At 40.1% G+C, this 24,171-nt stretch overlaps 1 protein-coding gene across 6 annotated transcripts in view; it reads right to left on the reverse strand.

Moving 5' to 3' along the window:
• The window catches only part of RYR3 (ryanodine receptor 3), a 553,937-nt gene that overhangs the window by 158,436 nt on the left and 371,330 nt on the right, over positions 1-24,171 (reverse strand). For all 6 annotated transcript variants that reach the window (XM_067742171.1, XM_067742163.1, XM_067742181.1 and 3 more), the window contains exons 37-38: positions 13,153-13,255; positions 12,182-12,319 (exon numbers count right to left, since the gene is read on the reverse strand). In XM_067742171.1, coding sequence (XP_067598272.1) covers positions 12,182-12,319; positions 13,153-13,255 — 241 coding nt within the window. The remainder of the gene's footprint in view (positions 1-12,181; positions 12,320-13,152; positions 13,256-24,171) is intronic.

Below are 24,171 nucleotides of genomic sequence, written 5' to 3' on the forward strand. Positions count from 1 at the left end.
GGGATCACTATCCTTCCTACCACACCACCTTATTTAAGTCCTCAGAACTTCACATCTAGGGCACTGCAGCGATGTCCCAATGGGCTCCCATACCTCCAACGTATCCCCGCTGCAGTCCTTTGGATGGTTATCTTGCTAAAATAGATCGACCGGTGCTAAATACAGGGTCTGAGATATGGCAGGTGATCAACAAACATTTTAATAGCCAAAAAATGCTTGAAATTAGTGCTCACTCTGTGCCAGGCACACTTCAAAGCACTTTGCATGTATTAACTAATTTAATCATCGCATCAACCAAACGAGGGAAGCATTAACGCTATGTCCATCGTAACGATGAGAAAACTAAGGCACAGAGACATGGTCACATGTTCACTCTCACAGTGAGAGTGGCAGAGCAAGAATTTAAGACCAGGCAGCCTAACTCCAGAGTCCTATGCTCATAACTACCTCACTAATTTTTAAAAATTTTATTTATATGTGTGTGTGTGTGTGTGTGTGTGTGTGTGTGTGTGCGCGCCACGTTGCACAGCTTGCGGCATCTTAGTTCCCCGACCAGGGATCAAACCGGGGCCCCCAGCAGTGGAAGCGTGGAGTCCTAACCACTGGACCGCCAGGGAAGTCCCTACCTCACTATTACTGAATAAAAGAACAATTTAGTCCTCAAGAACCTTTCATCGTCATTGCTATAATGTTATTATATAAATAATATGGATGGGAATTAGACGCAGGTGGACAAAGGTTTGAATTTTTATGCCACCCCTGTGTGACTCTGGAAAGTTATTTAATCTGTCTTTACTTCAGTTTCTTCAACTGTAAAATAGGAATAATACTGTCAACTGCATATTTTCGTTGTGAGAATTAAATGAGGTAATACTTACAGAGCGCTTAAGACAATGCTCAGGACACAGTGGGTACCATGTAAATGTCAATGCCTCCTCCCAGCAGCTGTAAGGCCAAGTAGTATAAAATACACAGGAACAGTAACATGTCACACTCCAAGACGGAATATAGTTTAACTGCTGGATTTTTCAAGACACTCTGCTCTAACACCACCCTACCTTTCCACTCTTCCTTATTCTACTCCTCTTATAATTCAGCCAATCTCAACTCATTGCCACTCTTGGAATATAAATTTTTTTGCCTCTGGGCTTTGTTGAAGTAGCTCCTTTCACCAAAAATACCTCTCCCTTATATATCCACCCAACTATGTTCTTTATGGGCACTTTTCCAATCCCCCTCCTCTGGTCACCTACTGTCCTTTAACTATAGCACATCTGACCTCATGTTATATCGAGTTGCCTGTCCACACATATTCACTCCTTTGTCTGTGAGGTCCTTGTTTTCTTCATCTTTGTGAGCCTCAAATGACTAACATGCATTGGAGGTCAAAAAGATTTCTGCCGATGAGCTGAATGTGGAAACAAGTAAGGTGTGGTCCCAGTAAGAAAATAAACAGGTATACAGACACTCCACCTGAGGTGGAAAGTCACACATGCCCTGTTAGAAATTCCACAATGTGGCAGGGGCAGGGTGATGGAGGATGAGACTGAAAAAAAGACAACATGGAGGAGGTATCTGTGTGTGTATGTCTCAGGGAGAAGCTGTTTGGAGAGAATCTAAAGAGGCTTAGAAATACTGCCTGAGTGCCACAGATATACCTACTGCTAAGTTATCTTACTTTGTGTGTGAGTATTTGGGTTGGGGCCCAAGACTTATTTTGGTGGCGATCAGTAGACTTTCTTCCCCTCCTCAGCATGAGAAAAGGCTGCAGCATTTAGGTGGGGGGAGAATTTTGGTCTAGGGCTCAGGTTATGCAGTGACTGGATGAGAGCTGATACAGGTAGCAGCTTTCTTTGCAGAGATTACGAAAAAAACTGCCATAGAGAAAGCGCTCAGAGAATGACAGAGGTCAGGAAGGCACCAACTTTGAGCTGTGAAGTGACAGGTGATTTTTATTTTGTTAAATTTAGAATTTAGCAGAAAGAGCTGGTTGGCCTCTTCTGGAGGGATAACTCAGGGGCTACAGATATATATTCAAGGAAACCCTACTTACATTGTAGTGTGCAAGAAGCACTGGCCTCCAACGAACAGGCAAAAGATTTTCCAGGGAATGTGATGGACTGGGATATTAAAAAAGAAATGTGACTTAGTATGGTGGGCTGCTACTATTAGAGGGGTTTTTTTTTTTTTTAACCTCTTCACTATCATATAATCTTTTGATCAGATTGTAACAACTTCCAGCACAATATGACTTGGAATTAGTTTGGGCAAATCCCTGTAACACCGAACCAGTTCGCAGGATTCTTATGGGTTTCAGGACACTTGCTTCCTCTTTCCTAAAAGCTGAGGTCCCCTGCAGTTTATCTGGCCAACACCAACTGCTCGTAGAGGAGAAGTTGCACCACCTGCCCTGAAAACCCTGAGTCCAGATCTTTGGCTGGGTTAACTTTTTGATGTTAAAATTTTGACTTCTGTTGGGTTCAGATTCCTATGCATAACAATGATTCACAGGAGCAAGTTACCTCACAGATGCAGTAAGCAAGATAAAAAGATGAAGGTTTTAAGAAGCCATTCTGTATGTACTGATAATATGTATAATATGTGGGTTGAGGGCTCATGGATACACATGCTGAAAAATTCTTTGGCAAATGTCATATCATGGGACAATGGAAACAGCGTGGAATCAGAGTCAGAAGACCTCAGTCAAGTCGCAGCTTTACTCATCTTGTTGACATTCTAGATCTGGAAATTTTTCTGGAACTAGGTAAGGGTGGAAAGAATTAGTGAATGAACAAGTAGCCCTTAACTCTTCCGAGTCCTATGTTCATCACCTACACAACGGAGTGGTGAAAAAAAACTAACAGCAGTAAACTAATATATATGAACTATTTGCTAAACTGTCAGTTCACTATAGCATACAATTCTCATTATCTAAACTTTTAATATTTTATCAAATGCAAGGGTAAGAAATCATAAGCAATAACATGAGCAAAGTTACCAATATTTTAAAGGATTAGAAACCTTTATGGCAACTGGCTATGCATTCAGAAACCTCAGTACCATTCAATTAAGTGAAAAACTATTTTGGGGGGTATGGCACTTAAACCATCCCCAAGATTTTCTCTTAAAATGTCAGCCCTGGGGCTTCCGGGAAGATGGCAGAAGAGTAAGATGCGGAGATCACCTTCCTCCCCACAGATACACCAGAAATACATCACACGTGGAACAACTCCTACAGAACACCTACTGAACGCTAGCAGAAGACCTCAGACCTCCCAAAAGGCAAGAAACGCCCCCACGTACCTGGATAGGGCAAAAGAAAAAAGAATAAACAGAGACAAAAGGATAGGGACCGGACCTGCACCAGTGGGAGGGAGCCGTGAAGGAGGAAAGGTTCCCACACACTAGGAAGCCCCTTCGCGGGCGGAGACTGCGGGTGGTGGAGGGGGAAGGCTTCGGGGCCGCGGAGGAGAGCACAGCAACAGGGATGCGGAGGGCAAAGCAGAGAGATTTCCGCACAGAAGATCAGGGCCGACCGGCACTCACCAGCCCGAGAGACTTGTCTGCTCACCTGCCGGGGCGGGCGTGGCTGGGAGCTGAGGCTCCGGCTGCGGTCGGAGCGCTGGGAGAGGAATGGGGTTGGCGGCGTGAACACAGCCTGCAGGTCGTTAGTGCGCCACGGCTAGCCGGGAGGGAGTCCGGGGAAAAGTCTGGACCTGCCGAAGAGGCAAGAGACTTTTTCTTCCCTCTTTGTTTCCTGGTGCGCGAGGAGAGGGGATTAAGAGCGCTGCTTAAAGGAGCTCCAGAGACGGGCGCGAGCCGCGGCTAAAAGCGCGGACACCAGAGACGGGCAGGAGATGCTAAGGCTGCCGCTGCCGCCACCAAGAAGCCTGTGTGTGAGCACAGGTCACTATCCGCACCTCCCTTCCGGGTACCCTGTGCAGCCCGCCACTGCCAGGGTCCCGGGATCCGGGTACAACTCCCCCGGAAGAACGCACTGCGCGCCTCAGGCTGGTGCAGCGTCACGCCAGCCTCTGCCGCCGCAGGCCCGCCCCGCACAACGTGCCCCTCCCTCCGCCCCGCCTGAGCGAGCCAGAGCCCCCGAATCAGCTGCTCCTTTAACTCCGTCCTGTCTGAGCGAACAGACGCCCTCCGGAGACCCACACGCAGAGGCAGGGCCAAATCCAAAGCTGAGCCCCTGGGAGCTGTGAGAACACAGAAGAGAAAGGGAAATCTCTCCCTGCAGCCTCAGAAGCAGCGGATTAAAGCTCCACGAACAACTTGATGTACCCTGCATCTGTGGAATACATGAATAGACAACGAATCAGCCCAAATTAAGGAGGTGGACTTTGAGAGCAAGATTTATGATTTTTTTCCCCTTTTCCTCTTTTTGTGAGTATGTGTATGCTTCTGTGTGCGATTTTGTCTGTATAGCTTTGCTTCCACCATTTGTCCTAGGGTTCTATCCGTCCGTTTTTTTTGTTTGTTTTAATAATTATTTTTTATTTTAATAACTTTATTTTATTTTACTTTATCTTCTTTCATTCTTTCCTTCCTTCCCTCCTTTAGACAACGAATCATCCCAAATTAAGGAGGTGGACTTTGAGAGCAAGATTTATGATTTTTTCCCTTTTTCCTCTTTTTGTGAGCATGTATGTGTATATTTCTGTTTGAGATTTTGACTGTATAGCTTTGCTTCCACCATTTGTCCTAGGGTTCTATCCATTTTTTTAAATCTTTTTTTTCTTAATTTTTCTTTATTTTAATAACTTTATTATATTTTTTTTTAACTTTATTATATTTTATCTTACTTTATTTTATTTTACTTTATCGTCTTTATTTCTTTTTTTCCTTCATTCCCTCCTTCCTTCCTTCCTTCCTCCCTCCCTCCCTCCCTCCTTTTTTTCTTTCTTTCTACTTCTACTAATTCTTTCTTTCTACTTTTTCTCCCTTTTATTCTGAGCCGTGTGGATGAAAGGCTCTTGGTGCTCAAGCCAGGAGTCAGTGCTGTGCCTCTGAAGTGGGAGAGCCAACTTCAGGACACTGGTCCACAAGAGACCTCCCAGCTCCACATAATATATCAAACGGTGAAAATCTACCAGAGATCTCCATCTCAACACCAGCACCCAGCTTCACTCAACGACCAGAAAGCTACAGTGCTGGACATCCTATGCTAAACAACTAGCAAGACAGGAACACAACCCCACCCATTAGCAGACAGGCTGCCTAAAACCATAATAAGTCCACAGACACCCCAAAACACACCACCAGACATGGACCTGCCCACCAGAAAGACAAGATCCAGCCTCATCCACCAGAACACAGGCACTAGTCCCCTCCACCAGGAAGCCTACACAACCCACTGAAACAATCTTAGCCACTGGAGACAGACACCAAAAACAACGGGAACTACGAACCTGCAGCCTGCAAAAAGGAGACCCCAAACACAGTAAGATAAGCAAAATGAGAAGACAGAAAAACACACAGCAGATGAAAGAGCAAGATAAAAACCCACCAGACCTAACAAATGAAGAGGAAATAGGCAGTCTACCTGACAAAGAATTCAGAGTAATGATAGTAAAGATGATCCAAAATCTTGGAGATAGAATGGAGAAAATACAAGAAACATGTAACAAGGACCTAGAAGAACTACAGAGCAAACAAACAATGATGAACAACACAATAAATGAAATTAAAACTTCTCTATAAGGAATCGAGAGCAGAATAACTGAGGCAGAAGAACAGATAAGTGACCTGGAAGATAAAATAGTGGAAGTAACTACCACAGAGCAGAATAAAGAAAAAAGAATGAAAAGAATTGAGGATAGTCTCAGAGATGTGTAGGACAACATTAAATGCAACAACATTCAAATTATAGGGGTCCCAGAAGAAGAAGAGAAAAACAAAGGGTCTGAGAAAATATTTGAAGAGATTATAGTTGAAAACTTCCCTAATATGGGAAAGGAAATAGTTAATCAAGTCCAGGAAGCACAGAGAGTCCCATACAGGATAAATCCAAGGAGAAACACGCCAAGGCACATATTAATCAAACTGTCAAAAATTAAATACAAAGAAAACATATTAAAAGCAGCAAGGGAAAAACAACAAATAACACACAAGGGAATCCCCATAAGGTTAACAGCTGATCTTTCAGCAGAAACTCTGCAAGCCAGAAGGGACTGGCAGGACATATTTAAACTGATGAAGGAGAAAAACCTGCAACCAAGATTACTCTACCCAGCAAGGATCTCATTCAGATTTGATGGAGAAATTAAAACCTTCACAGACAAGCAAAAGCTGAGAGAGTTCAGCACCACCAAACCAGCTTTACAACAACTGCTAAAGGAACTTCTCTAGGCAAGAAACACAAGAGAAGGAAAAGACCTACAATAATGAACCCAAAACAATTAAGAAAATGGGAATAGGAACATACATATCGATAATTACCATAAATGTAAATGGACTAAATGCTCCCACCAAAAGACAGAGATTGGCTGAATGGATACAAAAACAAGACCCATATATTTGCTGTCTACAAGAGACCCACTTCAGACCTAGAGACACATACAGACTGAAAGTAAGGGGATGGAAAAAGATATTGCATGCAAATGGAAACCAAAAGAAAGCTGGAGTAGCAATTCTCATATCAGACAAAATAGACTTTAAAATAAAGACTATTACAAGAGACAAAGAAGGACACTACATAATGACCAAGGGATCGATCCAAGAAGAATATATAAGAATTGTAAATATTTATGCACCCAACATAGGAGCACCTCAATACATAAGGCAAATACTAACAGCCATAAAAGGAGAAATCGACAGTAACACATTCATAGTAGGGGACTTTAACACCCAACTTTCACCAATGGACAGATCATCCAAAATGAAAATAAATAAGGAAACACAAGCTTTAAATGATACATTAAAGAAGATGGACTTAATTGATATTTATAGGACATTCCATCCCAAAACAACAGAATACACATTTTTCTCAAGTGCTCATGGAACATTCTCCAGGATAGATCATATCTTGGGTCACAAATCAAGCCTTGGTAAATTTAAGAAAATTGAAATTGTATCAAGTATCTTTTCTGACCACAACGCTATGAGACTAGATATCAATTACAGGGAAAGATCTGTAAGAAATACAGACACATGGAGGCTAAACAATACACTACTAATAACGAAGTGATCAATGAAGAAATCAAAGAGGAAATAAAAAAAATACCTAGAAACAAAAGACAATGGAGACACGATGACCAAAAATCTATGGGATGCAGCAAAAGAAGTTCTAACAGGGAAGTTTATAGCAATACAATCCTACCTTAAGAAACAGGAAACATCTCAAATAAACAACCTAACCTTGCACCTAAAGCAATTAGAGAAAGAAGAACAAAAGAACCCCAATGTTAGCAGAAGGAAAGAAGTCATAAAAATCAGATCAGAAATAAATAGAAATGAAGGAAACGATAGCAAAGATCAATAAAACTAAAAGCTGGTTCGTTGAGAAGATAAACAAAATTGATAAACCATTAGCCAGACTCATCAAGAAAAAAAGGGAGAAGACTCAAATCAACAGAATTAGAAATGAAAAAGGAGAAGTAACAACTGACACTGCAGAAATACAAAGGATCATAGAGATTACTACAAGCAACTCTATGCCAATAAAATAGACAACCTGGAAGAAATGGACAAATTCTTAGAAATGCACAACCTGCCAAGACTGAATCAGGAAGAAATAGAACATATGAACAGACCAATCACAAGCACTGAAATTGAAACTGTGGTTAAAAATCTTCCAACTAACAAAAGCCCAGGACCAGATGGCTTCCCAGGCGAATTCTATCAAACATTTAGAGAAGAGCTAACACCTATCCTTCTCAAACTCTTCCAAAATATAGCAGAGGGAGGAACACTCCCAAACTCATTCTACGAGGCCACCATCACCCTGATACCAAAACCAGACAAGGATGTCACAAAGAAAGAAAACTACAGGCCAATATCACTGATGAACATAGATGCAAAAATCCTCAACAAAATACTAGCAAACAGAATCCAATAGCACATTAAAAGGAGCAAGCGGGGTTTATTCCAGGAATGCAAGGATTCTTCAATATACACAAATCAATCAACGTGATACACCATATTAACAAATTGAAGGAGAAAAACCATATGATCATCTCAATAGATGCAGAGAAAGCTTTCGACAAAATTCAACACCCATTTATGATAAAAACCCTCCAGAAAGTAGGCATAGAGGGAACTTTCCTCAACATAATAAAGGCCATATATGACAAACCCACAGCCAACATCATCCTCAATGGTGAAAAACTGAAAGCATTTCCACTAAGATCAGGAACAAGACAAGGTTGCCCACTCTAACCACTCTTTTTCAACATAGTTTTGGAAGTTTTAGCCACAGCAATCAGAGAAGAAAAGGAAATAAAAGGAACCCAAATCAGAAAAGAAGAAGTAAAGCTGTCACTGTTTGCAGATGACATGATACTACACATAGAGAATCCTAAAGATGCTACCAGAAAACTACTAGAGCTAATCAATGAATTTGGTAAAGTAGCAGGATACAAAATTAATGCACAGAAATCTCTTGCATTCCTATACACTAATGATGAAAAATCTGAAAGTGAAATCAAGAAAACACTCCCATTTACCATTGCAACAAAAAGAATAAAATATCTAGGAATAAACCTACCTAAGGAGACAAAAGATCTGTATGCAGAAGATTATAAGACACTGATGAAAGAAATTAAATATGATACAAATAGATGGAGAGATATACCATGTTCCTGGATTGGAAGAATCAACATTGTGAAAATGACTTTACTACCCAAAGCAATCTACAGATTCAATGCAATCTCTATCAAACTACCACTGGCATTTTTCACAGAACTAGAACAAAAAGTTTCACAATTTGTATGGAAACACAAAAGACCCCGAATAGCCAAAGCAATCTTGAGAACAAAAAACGGAGCTGGAGTAATCAGGCTCCCTGACTTCAGACTATACTACAAAGCTACAGTAATCAAGACAGTATGGTACTGGAACAAAAACAGAAAGATAGATCAATAGAACAGGATAGAAAGCCCAGAGATAAATCCACGCACATATGGTCACCTTATCTTTGATAAAGGAGGCAGGAATGTACAGTGGAGAAAGGACAAGCCTCTTCAATAAGTGGTGCTGGGAAAACTGGACAGTACATGTAAAAGTATGAGATTAGATCACTCCCTAACACCATACACAAAAATAAACTCAAAACCGATTAAAGAACTAAATGTAAGGCCAGAAACTACCAAACTCTTAGAAGAAAACATAGGCAGAACACTCTATGACATAAATCACAGCACGATCCTTTTTGACCCACCTCCTAGAGAAATGGAAATAAAAACAAAAATAAACAAATGGGACCTAATGAAACTTAAAAGCTTTTGCACAGCAAAGGAAACCATAAATAAGACCCAAAGACAACCATCAGAATGGGAGAAAATATTTGCAAATGAAGCAACTGGCAAAGGATTAATCTCCAAAATTTATAAGCAGCTCATGCAGCTCAATAACAAACAACCCAATCCAAAAATGGGCAGAAGACCTAAATAGACATTTCTCCAAAGAAGATATACAAACTGCCAACAAACACATGAAAGAATGCTCAACTTCATTAATCATTAGAGAAATGCAAATCAAAACTACAATGAGATATCATCTCACACAAGTCAGAATGGCCATCATAAAAAATCTAGAAACAATAAATGCTGGAGAGGGTGTGGAGAAAAGGGAACCCTCTTGCACTCTTGGTGGGAACGTAAATTGATACAGCCACTGTGGAGAAGAGTATGGAGGTTCCTTAAAAAACTACAAATAGAACTACCATATGACCCTGAAATCCCACTACTGGGCATATACCCTGAGAAAACCATAATTCAAAAAGAGTCATGTACCAAAATGTTCATTGCAGCTCTATTTACAATAGCCCGGAGATGGAAACAACCTAAGTGTCCATCATTGGATGAATGGATAAAGAAGATGTGGCACATATATACAATGGAATATTACTCAGCCATAAAAAGAAACGACACTGAGCTATCTGTAATGAGGTGGATAGACCTAGAGTCTGTCATACAGAGTGAAGTAAGTGAGAAAGAGAAAGACAAGTACCGTATGCTAACACATATATATGGAATTTAAGAAGAAAAAAATGTCATGAAGCACCTAGGGGTTAGACAGGAATAAAGACACAGACCTACTAGAGAATGGTCTTGAGGATATGGGGAGGGGGAAGGGTGAGCTGTGACAAAGCGAGAGAGAGTCATGGACATATATACACTACCAAACGTAAGGTAGATAGCTAGTGGGAAGCAGCCGCATAGCACAGGGCGATCAGCTCGGTGCTTTGTGACCGCCTGGAGGGGTGGGATAGGGAGGGTGGGAGGGAGGGAGACGCAAGAGGGAAGAGATATGGGAAAATATGTATATGTATAACTGATTCACTTTGTTATAAAGCAGAAACTAACACACCATTGTAAAGCAATTATACTCCAATAAAGATGTAAAAAAAAAAAAATGTCAGCCCTGAGTGAGGAGCTTTATGTCCCTGGAACATCTGGCAGGGAACCTGTATCCTGCCAACCAGACATGCTTGGCCACCTTCTATTTCTACTTCTGGGACTGCAGGAAAGAAGACTTATGACACAAAGCTTGAACCTCTCAGAATTCTGCTTGTGGAATGGAAGCAGCATGGGGCGCTCCATGGTGTCTCATGCTGGAGTAGCCTTTCAGGTTTGCACATCCTTCCAGGACAGAACATAATCTTTCTGCCTGAGGCCCGGGGTAGCAATGCTAAAGATTGCAGTCCTTAGAGCTTGGACACCATTCTTAGAGTTAGGGAGACTTCACAGAGCTAGGTGACTTAATCTAAGTGACTCCATTTACCTAACATGAAGCGGTCACCTTGGAGGACCCCCTGGCTGTGACATATTGTTTTAGAAAGAAGCAACCACTTTCAAAACTGACTCTCCACAGGGAATATGGGTCAGCTCAGCCTATTTTTAGTTCTGCTTTGGCAGTACCACAAAGGGAGTCTAAACTCACTTTTTTGGACCTTTGAATCATGCTGGCCTGTCCTCACCAAAGACCCCCCCCCCCACGCCATGGTGACAAATAGGACCGACCAAGGGTTGCCAGTGCAACTGCTTCCAGAGGCTTCTACACTTCTGCTGATAAGTGCGGAGGATTCTTTCCCTTCAGAGATAGTCTGACAAAGATGGAAGGTCAATCGAAAGGGCAATAAGATGTATGAACCCCAAAGCAGTGTTTTCAAACAAACTGAGCACATCTTATCAGTCCATTGCTCTAGTCTATAGTTTGAAAGCATGTTCTAAGATGGATAGGAACAGGGAATAAGATAAAAGGCAATTATATTAAACCTGGGAAATTCCTTCTTCTTTAGACACTGAAATATTTGCAGAATTTGGTACGATGGAGCAGACTGATTATAATATGCAGACAATCTTCCTCTTGAAATGTTAATGGCAATGGACAGTCAACTGCCTTGCAGAACAAATTATGATCTTGTTTCAACATGGGTCGAAATGGTAGGAGTCATCTGTACTATAAGGATTAGAGAAATGATTTGAACAAGGTTCGTGAATGTTGAAAAACAGAAGGTCCAATTCCTCTGGGATGTTATATTAGGAAAATTGTAGCCAAAACCCAACCCCCCCTCCAAACCCCACAATCTATTCCCTTTACTTCTGCCTTATTATTATTACGTTATTTCCTTGCTGGGGCAATTTTCAACGCTAAGGAACCACAAAAAAAAAGTGACAGAAACAACAGTGGTTTAGAAGAGGAAGATTATGAACACATAAAAGAAAGAACAGAACTCTGTTTACAGGCATTTAAAAGTAGACAGACAAGAGCAGACCCACCAAGCAATCCATCCCTAAAAGACGACTCAAAGGAAGTTCCTTAAGTCAGAAGAAAAGCATAGTCCCAAACACATAGCAATAAGTTCTACAAATCATAACAGAACGCTTCCTTGAAGCTAGCTAAGCATCCCTTCTCTATCCCACAGTATTTGCTTAGAAAGTCCGTGATCTTAATTAAGTCTTAGAAGAGCTCCAGGTTGGGGGCAGTGTGATTGAAAGGCTCTGGAACTTACTAGGGCATCTCTCCTCCTCCTCTGTCGGCCGCTCCTTCTCTGGCTTGGAAGAGCCTTTGATTTTATACACCAAGGCACGGAATTTTCCAGTCCAGGAGGCGTCTTCCTCTTCCGCTTCCTCTTCCTCCAGGGGAACCCCTAAGCAAGTCACATAACAGAGTGATAACCTCAAACAGTACATGAAGCCACCAGATGATGGAAAGAACATAGGAACACTGCTTTCCACCCTTTGGAACTTTCTAAGGATACTATAGGCAGCCTCCCATAAGTATTTATCTACATCATGTCTTTTGGCAAGTTTTTAAAAAAAGATGATTTCTTGTATACAAGAACATTAAGTAATTTCAATCCCAAGACTTAACTTTTTCTAACCCATACCCAAAATGGGCTCTAGAGTGTCCACAAAGAAAGAGTTAACCATGAGTTACTTCAAATGAAAAAGTCATCTCTTATCCACATAGTACTCAATCCACCCATGTACAAGCAGCACAACTGCTGAGAGCCACTTTAAAACGAGCAGATATGTATCTAAGCAGGGATGGCTGGTATCGAATCCTTAAGGGCAGACATGGCCATACTTATATCATCGCAGAAGCTAAAAAGCAAAGGGGATCGGAATCTTGGCTCAGCTGGGAGCAGAGTCCCAACTCTCTAACTTGAGGTAAATTGGGTGAGGTTTATATAAAGATCAGTTCTTTTCTTTCCTTCTTTAGAGACCCAGTTCTCTCTTAGATCTCAGCAAAATTTCTTCTAGGTAGTAGTTTCAGTTATGTATTATGCCAGGATGATGTCCTGTATCTTCTCTGACCCAAACAGTTTTGGAGAAAATCATTTCTTGGACAATTAGTATTGTAGTTTAAAATAGAAAACTAACTTTGCAGCCCTCCCCCGTACCCCCCCCCCCCCGGAGCTTCTAACGAAGGAATCATGAACAGACTTGTCTTTCAAAAGCTTTTATCTCGGAAGCTCACCGCAGTGAATGAGAAGGTCCTCGTGGAAGTCATACATCTCCTCCCGGATCTCTTCTGGGCACGGGCAGTTCTCCCCCAGTTGAAAGTTAAGAAGCATGTTGATCTTTGAGGGACAAAGCAGAACGGCTAGTTGGTTCTCAATGTCTGTCCAAAGAACTCAGATCCAATCTTAGTCAGACACCTAATATTTCTCTGCAAAATTTTTTAACTCGATTATTATTATTTTAGTTTTTTGGTAAAGATGGCCAACATTTAAAAGTAGCTTTCTATAACTGAATCACTCTGCTGCACATCTGAAACACTGTAAATCAACTATACGTCAATAAAAAATAAAACATAAAAATTTTAAAAAAGGGTACAAACTTCCAGTTATAAGATGAATAAGTTCTGGGGATGTAATGTATAGCATAGTGACAGTAGTTAACAATACTATACTTGAAAATTGCTAAGAGAGTAGATCTTAAAACTTCTCATCATAAGAAAAAGAAATTCATAACTATGTGAGGTGATAGATGTTAACTAAGCTTACTGTGGTGATCATTTCACGATATATACATATATCAAATGATTATGTTGTATACCTTAGACTATACAGTGTTATGCGTTAACCAGATCTCAATAACTGGGGGAAAAAACCCCACTACAAATAAAAAAAGAAAAAGAAAAAATTCCAGCAATATTGCTTTGCATCACCAAGACACTGTCTCTGCTCTCCTTCTTTAGAGTAATTATTTTGGTGACTATGGCTCTAATTCCTGTCTTTAAGAAAGAATGCATGATTCTGAGAAAAAAGTCATGCATCCAGCGCATTTTAAATGATCTTTGGAGAGATGAGTCATGAGAATACAAAGACGTAAAAACTACACTAATGAAATACAGCCATAAACTATGAGATGCTAAAAAAAAAAAATAAAAGAGCTTTCACTTTTTTCTGATTATAAAGGTAATTTATTAATTACACAAAACTTGGAGATTACCTAAAGTAGAAAATTTACTGCAATCTCCCCACTCAAAGACAGCCACTGTTTTTAGTTAATATCTTCATGTATGCAGATTGAGATCACACTCTAAATCAACTTTTCTGAAACTCAAATTTTCCACTTAATTTATCTCGAGAATTTAAAATTTTTCTTAACCTGATCTTTAACAGGTGCATTACATTTCATCATAAGGATGAACAGCAGTTTATATAAAATGCATGTAAAATTAATGATCTGCTATGAAATATTTAAGTTGTTTTCATTTTTTTTATCCTCGTAAAATAAAGTTGGTTTGAATTTCTCTGATCATTTTCTTAGGATAAACTCAGAGAAGCGAAATGCCTGGACAAAAAGGTTTGAACATTTTAATGGCTTTTTTTTCCCCTTATGATTTTTTTTTACATCTTTATTGCAGTGTAATTACCTTACCATGTTGTGTTAGTTTCTGCTCAATAACAAAGTGAATCAGCTATATGTATACATATATCCCCATATCCCCTCCCTCTTGAGCCTTCCTCCAACTCTCCCTATCCCACCCCTCTAGGTGGTCACAAAGCACCAAGCTGATCTCCCTGTGCTATGTGGCTGCTTCCCACTAGCTATCTATTTTATATTTGGTAGTATATATTAGACCATGCCACTCTCTCACTTCGTCCCAGCATCCCCGTCCCCCGCCACCAGTGTCCTCAAGTCCGTTCTCTACGTCTGCGTCTTTATTCCTGTCCTGCCCCTAGGTTCATCAGAACCATTTTTCTTTTACAGATACCATACATATGTGTTAGCATACGGTATTTGTTTTTCTCTTTCTGACTTACTTCACTCTGTATGACAGACTCTAGGTCCATCTACCTCACTACAAATAACTCAATTTCATTTCTTTTTATGGCTGAGTAATATCCCAGTGTATATATGTGCCACATCTTCTTTACCCAATCATCTGTCGATGGGCACTTGCTTCCATGTCCTGGCTATTGTAAATAGTGCTACAATGAACATTGTGGTACATGTCTCTTTAGAATTATGGCTTTCTCATGATATAGGCCCAGGAGTGGGATTGCTAGGTCATATGGTAGTTCTTTTTTTAGTTTTTTAAGGAACCTCCATACTGTTCTCCATAGTGGCTGTATCAATTTACATTCCCACTAACAGTGCAAGAGGGTTCCCTTTTCTCCACACCCTCTCCAGCATTTATCGTTTGTAGATTTTTTGATGATGGCCATTCTGGCTGGTGTGAGGTGATACCTCACTGTAGTTTTGATTTGCATTTCTCTAATGATTAGTGATGCTGAGCATTCTTTCATGTGTTTGTTGGCAACTGGTATATCTTCTTTGGAGAAATGTCTGTTTAGGTCTTCCACCTATTTTTGGACTGGGTTGTTTTTTTGATATTGAGCTGCATGAGCTGCTTGTATAGTTTGGAGATTAATCCTTTGTCAGTTGCTTCTTTTGCAAATATTTTCTCCCATTCTGAGGGTTGTCTTTTTGTCTTGCTTATGGTTTCCTTCACTGTGCAAAAGCTTTTAAGTTTCATTAGGTCCCATTCATTTATTTTTGATTTTATTTCCATTACTCTAGGAGGTGGGTCAAAAAGGATCTTGCTGATTTATGTCAAAGAGTGTTCTGCCTATGTTTTCCTCTGAGAGTTTTATAGTGTCTGGCCTTACATTTAGGTCTTTAATCCATTTTGAGTTTATTTTTGTGTATGGTGTTAGGAAGTGTTCTAATTTCATTCTTCTACATGTAGCTGTCCAGTTTTCCCAGCACCACTTATTGAAGAGGCTGTCTTTTCTCCATTGTATATTCTTGCCTCCTTTGTCAAAGATAAAGTGACCATATGTGTGTGGTTTTGTCTCTGGGCTTTCTATCCTGTTCTATTGATCTATATTTCTACTTCTGTGCCAGTACCATACTGTCTTGATTACCGTAACTTTGTAGTATAGTCTGAAGTCAGGGAGACTGATTCTTCCAGCTCCGTTTTTCTTTCTCAAGATTGCTTTGGCTATTTGGGGTCTTTTGTGTTTCTATACAAATTGTAATATTTTTTGTTCTAGTTCTGTGAAAAATGCCATAGGTAGTTTGATAGGGATTGCACTGAATCTGTAGATTGCTTTGGGTACTACAGTGATTTTCTCAATGTTGATTCTTCCAATCCAAGATCATGGTATATGTCTCCATCTGTTTGTATCATCTTAGATTTGTTTCATCAGTGTCTTATAGTTTTCTGAATACAGGTCTTTTGTCTCCTCAGGTAGGATTATTTGTAGGTATTTTATTCTTTTTGTTGCAATGGTAAATGCGAGTGTTTCCTTAATTTTTCTTTCTGTTCTTTCATTGCTAGTGTATAGGAATGCAAGAGATTTCTGTGCATTAATTTTGTATCCTGCTACTTTACCAAATTCATTGATTAGCTCTAGTATTCTGGTAGCATTTTTAGGATTCGCTATGTATTGTATCATGTCATCTGCAAACAGTGACAGTTTTACTTCTTTTCCAATTTGGATTCCTTTCATTTCTTTTTCTTCTCTGACTGCCGTGGCTAAAACTTTGAAAACTATGTTGAATAACAGTGGTGAGAGTGGGCACCCTTGTCTTGTTCCTGGTCTTAGAGGAAATGCTTTCAGTTTTTCACTATTGATAATGCTGTTGGCTGTGTTTGTCATATATGGCTTTTATTATGTTGAGGTAGGTTCCCTCTATGCCCACTTTCTGGAGGGTTTTTATCATAAATGCGTTTTGAATTTTGTCAAAAGCTTTTTCTGCATATACTGAGATTATCATATGGTTTTTATCCTTCCATTTGTTAATATGGTGTATCACATTGATTGATTTGCATATACTGAAGAATCCTTGTATTCCTGGGATAAACCTCATTTGATCATGGTGTATGATCCTTTTAATGTGCTGTTGGATTCTGTTTGCTAGTATTTTGTTGAGGATTTTTGCATCTATGTTCATCAGTGTATTGGCCTGTAGTTTTTTTTGTGACATCTTTGTCTAGTTTTGGTATCAGGGTGATGGTGACCTCGTAGAATGAGTTTGGGTTCCTCCCTCTGCTATATTTTGGAAGAGTTTGAGAAGGATAGGTGTTAGCTCTTCTCTAAATGTTTGATAGAATTCACCTCTGAAGGCTCCTGGTCCTTGGCTTTTGTTAGTTGGAAGATTTTTAATCACAGTTTCAATTTCATTACTTGTGATTGGTCTGTTCATATTTTCTATCTCTTCCTGGTTCCGTCTTGGAAGATTGTACTTTTTGAAGAATTTGTCTATTTCTTCCCAGTTATCCATTTTATTGGCATAGAGCTGCTTGTAGTAATGTCTCATGATCCTTTGTATTTCTGCAGTGTCACTTCTCCTTTTTCATTTCTAATTCTGTTGATTTGAGTCTTCTCCCTTTTTTTCTTGATGAATCTGGCTAATGGTTTATCAATTTTTTTTATCTTCTCCTTGAACCAGCTTTTAGTTTTGTTGATCTTTGCTATTGTTTCCTCCATTTCTTTTTCATTTATTTTTGATCTGATGTTTATGATTTCTTTCCTTCTTCTATTTTTGGTGTTTTTTGTTGTTGTTGTTGTTCTTCTTCTCTAATTGCTTTAGTTGTAAGTTTAGGTTGCTTATTTGAGATTTTTCTTCTTTCTTGAGGTAGGATCATATTACTATAAATTTCCCTCTTAGAACTGCTTTTGCTGCACCCCATAGGTTTTGGATCATTGTGTTTTCAATGTCATTGTTGCTAGGTATTTTTTTATTTCTTCAGTGATCTCTTGGTTATTTAGTAGCATATTGTTTAGCCTCCATGTGTTTGTATTTCTTACAGTTTTCTTTTCCTGTAATTGACATCTAGTCTCATAGCACTGTGGTCAGATAAGATACTTGATATGATTTCAGTTTCTTAAATTTACCTAGGCTTGATCTGTGACCCAAGATATGATCTATCCTGGAGAATGTTCCATGTGCACTTGAGAAGAAAGTGTATTCTGTCACTTTTGAGTAGAATGATTTATAAATATCAATTAAATCTATCTGGTCTGTTGTGTCATTTAAAACTTGTGTTTCCTTATTTATTTCCTGTTTGGATGATCTGTCCATTGGTGTAAGACGGGTGTTAAAGTCCCCTTCTATTATTGTATTACTGTTGATCTCCCTTTTCATGGTTGTTAGCATTTGCCTCATGTATTGAGGTGCTCCTGTGTTGGGTGCATAAGCATTTATAATTGTTATACCTTCTTCTTGGATTGATCCCTTGATCATTATGTAGTGTCCTTCCTTATCTCTTGTAACAGTCTTTATTTTCATGTCTATTTTATCTGATATGAGTATTGCTGTTCCAGCTTTCTTTTGTTTTCCACTTGCATGGAATATCATTTTCCATCCCTTCACTTTCAGGCTGTATGTGTCCCTAGGTCTGAAGTGGGTCTCCTGTAGACAGCATATATACGGGTCTTATTTTTGCATCCATTCAGCCAGTCTGTGTGTTTTGGTTGGAGCATTTAATCCATTCACATTTAAGGTAATTATCAATATGTATGTTCCTATTACCATTTTCTTAATTGTTTTTTATTTGTTTTTGTAGGTCTTTTCCTTCTCTTGTGTTTCCTGCCTAGAGAAGTTCCTTTAGCATTTGTTGTAAAGCTGGTTTGGTGGTGCTGAATTCTCTTAGCTTTTGCTTGTCTGTAAAGGTTTTAATTTCTGCATTAAATCTGAATGAGATCCTTGCTGGTTAGAGTAATCTTGGTTGCAGGTTTTTTCCTTTCATCACTTTAAATATGTCCTGCCATTCCCTTTTGGCTTGCAGAGTTTCTGCTGAAAGGTCAGCTGTTAACCTTATAGGGATTCTCTTGTCTGTTATTTGTTGCTTTCCCTGGCTGCTTTTAGTATTTTTTCTTTGTATTTAGTTTTTGATAGTTTGATTAATATGTGTCCTGGCATGTTTCTCCTTGGATTTATACTGTATGGGACTCTCTGCACTTCCTGGACTTGGGTGACTATTTCCTTTCCCATGTTAGGGACGTTTCCAACTGCAGTCTCTTCAAATATTTTCTCAGACCTTTTATTTTTCTCTTCTTCTTCTGGGACCCCTACAATTAGAATATTGGTACATTTAATGTTATCCCAGAGGTCTCTGAGATTGTCCTCAATTCTTTTCATTCTTTTATCTTTATTCTGCTCTGCAGCAGTTATTTCCACTATTCTATCTTCCAGGTCACTTATCTGTTCTTCTGCCTCAGTTATTCTGCTGTTGATTCCTTCTACAGTATTTTTAACTTCACTTGTTGTGTTATTCATCGTTTGTTTGCTCTTTAGCTCTTCTAGGTCCTTGTTAAACGTTTCTTGAATTTTTTTCATTCTATTTCTGAGATTTTGGATCATCTTTACTATTATTACTCTGAATTCTTTTTCAGGTAGACTGTCTATTTCCTCTTCATTTGTTTGGTCTGGTGGGTAAAAACCTTCCTCCTCCACCTGCTGCATATTCCTCTGTCTTCTCATTTTGTTTAACTTACTGTGTTTGGGGTCTCCTTTTCCCAGCCTGCAGGTTTGTAGCTCCTCTTATTTCTGGTGTCTGCCCCAGTTGGTGAGGTTGGTTTAGTTGTTTGTGTAGGCTTCCTGGCAGGGGGGGACTGGTGCCTCTGTTCTGGTGGGTGGGGCTGGATCTTGTCCCTCTGGTAGGCAGGGTCACGTCTGGTGATGTGTTTTGGGGTGTCTGTGATCTTAGTATAACTTTAGGCAGCCTCTCTGCTAATGGGTGGGGTTGTGTTCCTGTCTTGCTAGTTGTTTGGCATAGAGCATTCAGCACTGAAGCTTGCTGCCCGGTGGGTGGAGCTGGGTCTTAGCATTGAGATGGAGCTCTTTGGGAGAGCTCTCGCTGATTAATATTACATGGGGCACGGAGGTCTCTGGTCGTCCAATGTCCTGGACTCAGCTCTCCCACCTTGGCAGCTCAGGCCTGACACCCGGCCGGAGCACCAAGACCCTCCCAGCTGCATGGCCGCTTCTTACGTCAAAGTCTCTGTGGGACCATTGCAAAGTCCACAGGCCTCTGCATGACCCAAGCACCTCTCACTACCAGCGCAGTCACGTTGGCATGCACCACCCAGTAATTCCAACTGGAGCTGCCATTTTAATGGCTTTTGATATTAATTGCCAGACTGCTCTCCAGAAAGCTCACAACAATTTGCATTAATACCAAATTTATACAAGAGTGTGTATTACTTTGCCATCTCCATTATGGTAGTGAGAGTTAACATATTTTCAAATAGTTTCCAATTTAATGGGTGAAAAATGTCATATCTCTACTCCTTTTATTTTTCATTTTTTTAAAACAGTCCTAATCTTTTTAATTAATTTATTTTATTTATTTATTTTTGGCTATGTTGGGTCTTCATTGCTGTGCGCAGGCTTTCTGTAGCTGCGGTGAGCCAGGGCTACTCTTTGTTGCAGTGTGCGGGCCTCTCATTTCAGTGGCTTCTTTTGTTGTAAAGCATGGGCTCTTGGGTGCGCGGGCTTCAGTAGTTGTGGAGCGTAGCATCAGTAGTTGTGGCTTGTGGGCCCTAGAGTGCAGGCTCAGTCATTGTGGTGCAGGGGCTTTGTTGCTCTGCGGCATGTGGATCTTCCTTGACCAGGGCTCGAATCCATGTCCCCTGATTTTGCAGGTGGATTCTTAACCACTGCATCACCAGGGAAGCCCTCTGTTCCTTTTATTTGCATTTAATTGGTGAGGTTGAACTTTGCTTTTCCACACAGAAGGACTGTTTTTATCTCACAGTTTATATATTTTCCATCCATGTTCTTCCTCCATTTTTCTGTTGTGTGATTATCTTTTTAAAAATTAATCAGTGAGTGCTTTGCACATCTGCAGTTTATTAACTCTTGGTAATATATACTCCAAATACTTTTCCCAGTTTTTAGTGAGCTTTTAATTTTCTTTACAGAATTTTTTTTGGCATGTAGGTTTTATGTTTTGCAGCCAGCCTGTCATCTTTTCCTCTATAGTTTTGTGTCAGAGATGCTTAACTGTTTCTGTGCCATGGACCACTCTGACAGTCTAGTGAAACCCATGGATTTTTTTCTCAGATTAATATTTTAAATACCTAAAACAAAACAGAGAGGATTACAAAGAGAAACAATTATACTGCAATCTAGTTATCAAGATGATAAAAAACAAATTTGTGATACAGTAACATATATACAAAAAGATCTAGCAGCAGGTCTCACATGCACTGTGATCTTGAAGTAGTGATGAATGCAAATGATATTTCAAGGTATTAGAACTCTGTAATATGACATGAAAAAATATGTAGTTTCTGTGGGTGACAAGGTTAGGTACTTGCTTTGCCGCCCATATCAATAACTGAAAGAAATGCTCTTAGAAATTAATGAAAAGTTGGTGAAAATAAAGCTGTCACTAAGATTTCTGGATGTCTAAATTCTTCCACAGACCCATGACCCCAGGTTAGTGAATATCTCGAGGCACTGAAGTAATAGCTAGAGGTAATCTTGTCCATTTTGCTGTGTCAGGCAGAGTAACCCAAACACCAGGCAAAGGGGTATTTTCTACTTTTGTTTAGGATATCTAGGTGAAAAAAATTTACAGTCTCATTTATTAAACCATGAACCTTATTTAATATTGTTAGGAAGATACTTTTTCAAAGCTTCTACTGCAAACAAGTTTCTGGCAGAAGGTAGAGGTATTGTTTGTAATAAAATAATATTGATAAAACAGATTGGAAAAGTGATTTTTGTGGTTATTCCACAATGTTAAATTATGGTAATTGTATCAGCAACATATATGGATGGGTTGTTTATTAAATAAAAATCAGATCTGAAGGTCTGATTTCAAGAATCTGAAAGTTAATTTCTTACTGAATGATCTTTCTTTTGTTGGAACACTTAGGAAGCAAGTGGTCCATCAGCCCTCAGGGCGTAACCAAAAGGGGAGTGAACTGACTTTTCTGCCAGGTCACCCCCTTTAATGAAAGTCCTTTTCAAAGTGAAAGCCTTGCAAGCTGTGCTTGGCTAATTTGCCAACAATCACTGGACTAATCTTCGCTTTGCCTACTTTTGTACTTAGTTACATCCCCCAAGTATGTTTTTTTCATCTCTCTGAATAGTGTATGGATATAGGGCTGAAAACCTCTATTTTATCCTCACAGGTTACAGAAGAATGAGGTAATCATATCACTGTTTTAAAATTCTAATTCCTATGTAGCCTATATTCCAAGTGATTTTGCATGCCTCTGCCCTGAAATTGAAACCCTCCTTATCCTTTATCAATATTAAATTCTTAATTACTCAGAAAGTTCTATGGGTAGGTTCCTTCTAGAAATGAATACTCTGGGAAGGGTGGCAGACGGGACAGCTGAATTTGGTAACAGGGTCCCTGCTTTTATTTCAATTCTAGACCAGCAGCATCAGCATAGCCTGGAAACTCGCTAAACATGCAAATTCTCAGGCCTTACCTTAGACCTACTGAATTAGAAACCCTAGAGGTGGGACCAGCAATCTGTGTTTTATTCAGCCTTCCAGGGATTCTGAGGTCTGCTCAAGTTCTTGAGATACAGACTTCTGAAATGGGTCTGAAATGATTGTTCAGAGGACTGTCTAGAAGGCTAAAGAAGGAAGTGATGGTAGGTCCCAAAGATGACAGAAGAGAAGATAAGGAGGCAGAATGGGGCTAGAAGAGGGTGGAGCCAGCAGGGCCCTTCTAGGATCCAGGATCATGAGCTGTGTCTATGGGGATGATGGTGTCAGATGGACAACCAAGTCCCGGCTGGCTTGAGGAGATGTCAGAAAACATGCAGAAACTCTAGTCACTGGCTCACTGACAGAAGGTCATAGTACATGGCATGAGGCAAATGCAAATACCTCTGACACTAAAACTAATGAGAGCTTGTAGTACTTACAGAATGTTTACTACCTGACAGATTACCTGCTAAGCGATCTAAATGAATTATCTCATAGGTTTCTCACAAACATTATCCACATTTTGCAGCCTGAAGAAACTGAGAGACAAAGAGAAGTAATGCGCCCAAGACTACCCGGTGAGTGATGGTGGAGCCGGAATGGGAGCCAGGCTCTGAAGCCAACAGCAGTGTTTTAATCACCACTTCATCCACCTTCCCACTTTTCACAAATACAAGTCAGCCTCTGCCCAGGGAAACAGGGAATGTTCGCACCTGTTGCCAGCCTAAAAGCAGCCTGACAACATCTGTAAAGCCTTCAAGAATAATTCACACTCACTGCATTTTCCTCACCACAGTGCAAAGTACCTGCTCTCACCAATCCACAGGGCCTTCGCATTTTGCCTCTAGCAAAGAGATGTGAAGCTCTGTCTGCTCTGTATCAAGGCCAGTATCATTCAAAGGAATCTTAAAAAGCCAAGATAGATGGTTCATTTTTAAGCCAATATAAGTATCTATAGCCTATAAACTGGGTTTTAGGAACGTAACTGGACCATGCTGTGGTGGCCTCGCCATTGTTACAAAATGGTGGTAATTATATTGACAACAATTTATGGATAGGCTGCTTATTAACTATATATAAGATCCAAAGATTTGGTTTTGACGACAGAAAATGAATTTCTTCACTGGAAGATCTATCTTGTCTTTTGAAACTGAGGGAGCTGTGACAAATGGCCTGCAGGATATACGTGAGCGGCCGAGCAGCGGCGACGAGTGGAGACCATTATTTTATAAGCTGTCCCTCCCTCATCTGCAAGTTTCTCACCAGGATTTTCATTCTTTTCAAAGCAGCCTTTCAACCTGGATGAGGCTGACTACGAGGTGGGGTAGCGCAAAGAATGGAGACAACACATCCCAGGAGAGGACTCCCTCATCCATGTCGTGCCCTCCAGGCTTCCTGGGGCTGGGGTGGGGGGATTCCAGAGGGTCTCGGTCAAGGAAGACTGTGTACCCGCCCTCACGAGTCAGGAAATGCGGACCACATTCTGTTGATCTCTTCTGGAGAGTAGAGTTCTGACTTCTGGAAGGACTGGACAGAAATGCTTCTAAGGGGTAGAAGCTGGATCCTAACAGAGACAGGA

The sequence above is a fragment of the Pseudorca crassidens genome, chromosome 1 (assembly GCF_039906515.1).
Source record: "Pseudorca crassidens isolate mPseCra1 chromosome 1, mPseCra1.hap1, whole genome shotgun sequence".
NCBI classification, from domain to species: Eukaryota; Metazoa; Chordata; class Mammalia; order Artiodactyla; family Delphinidae; genus Pseudorca; species Pseudorca crassidens.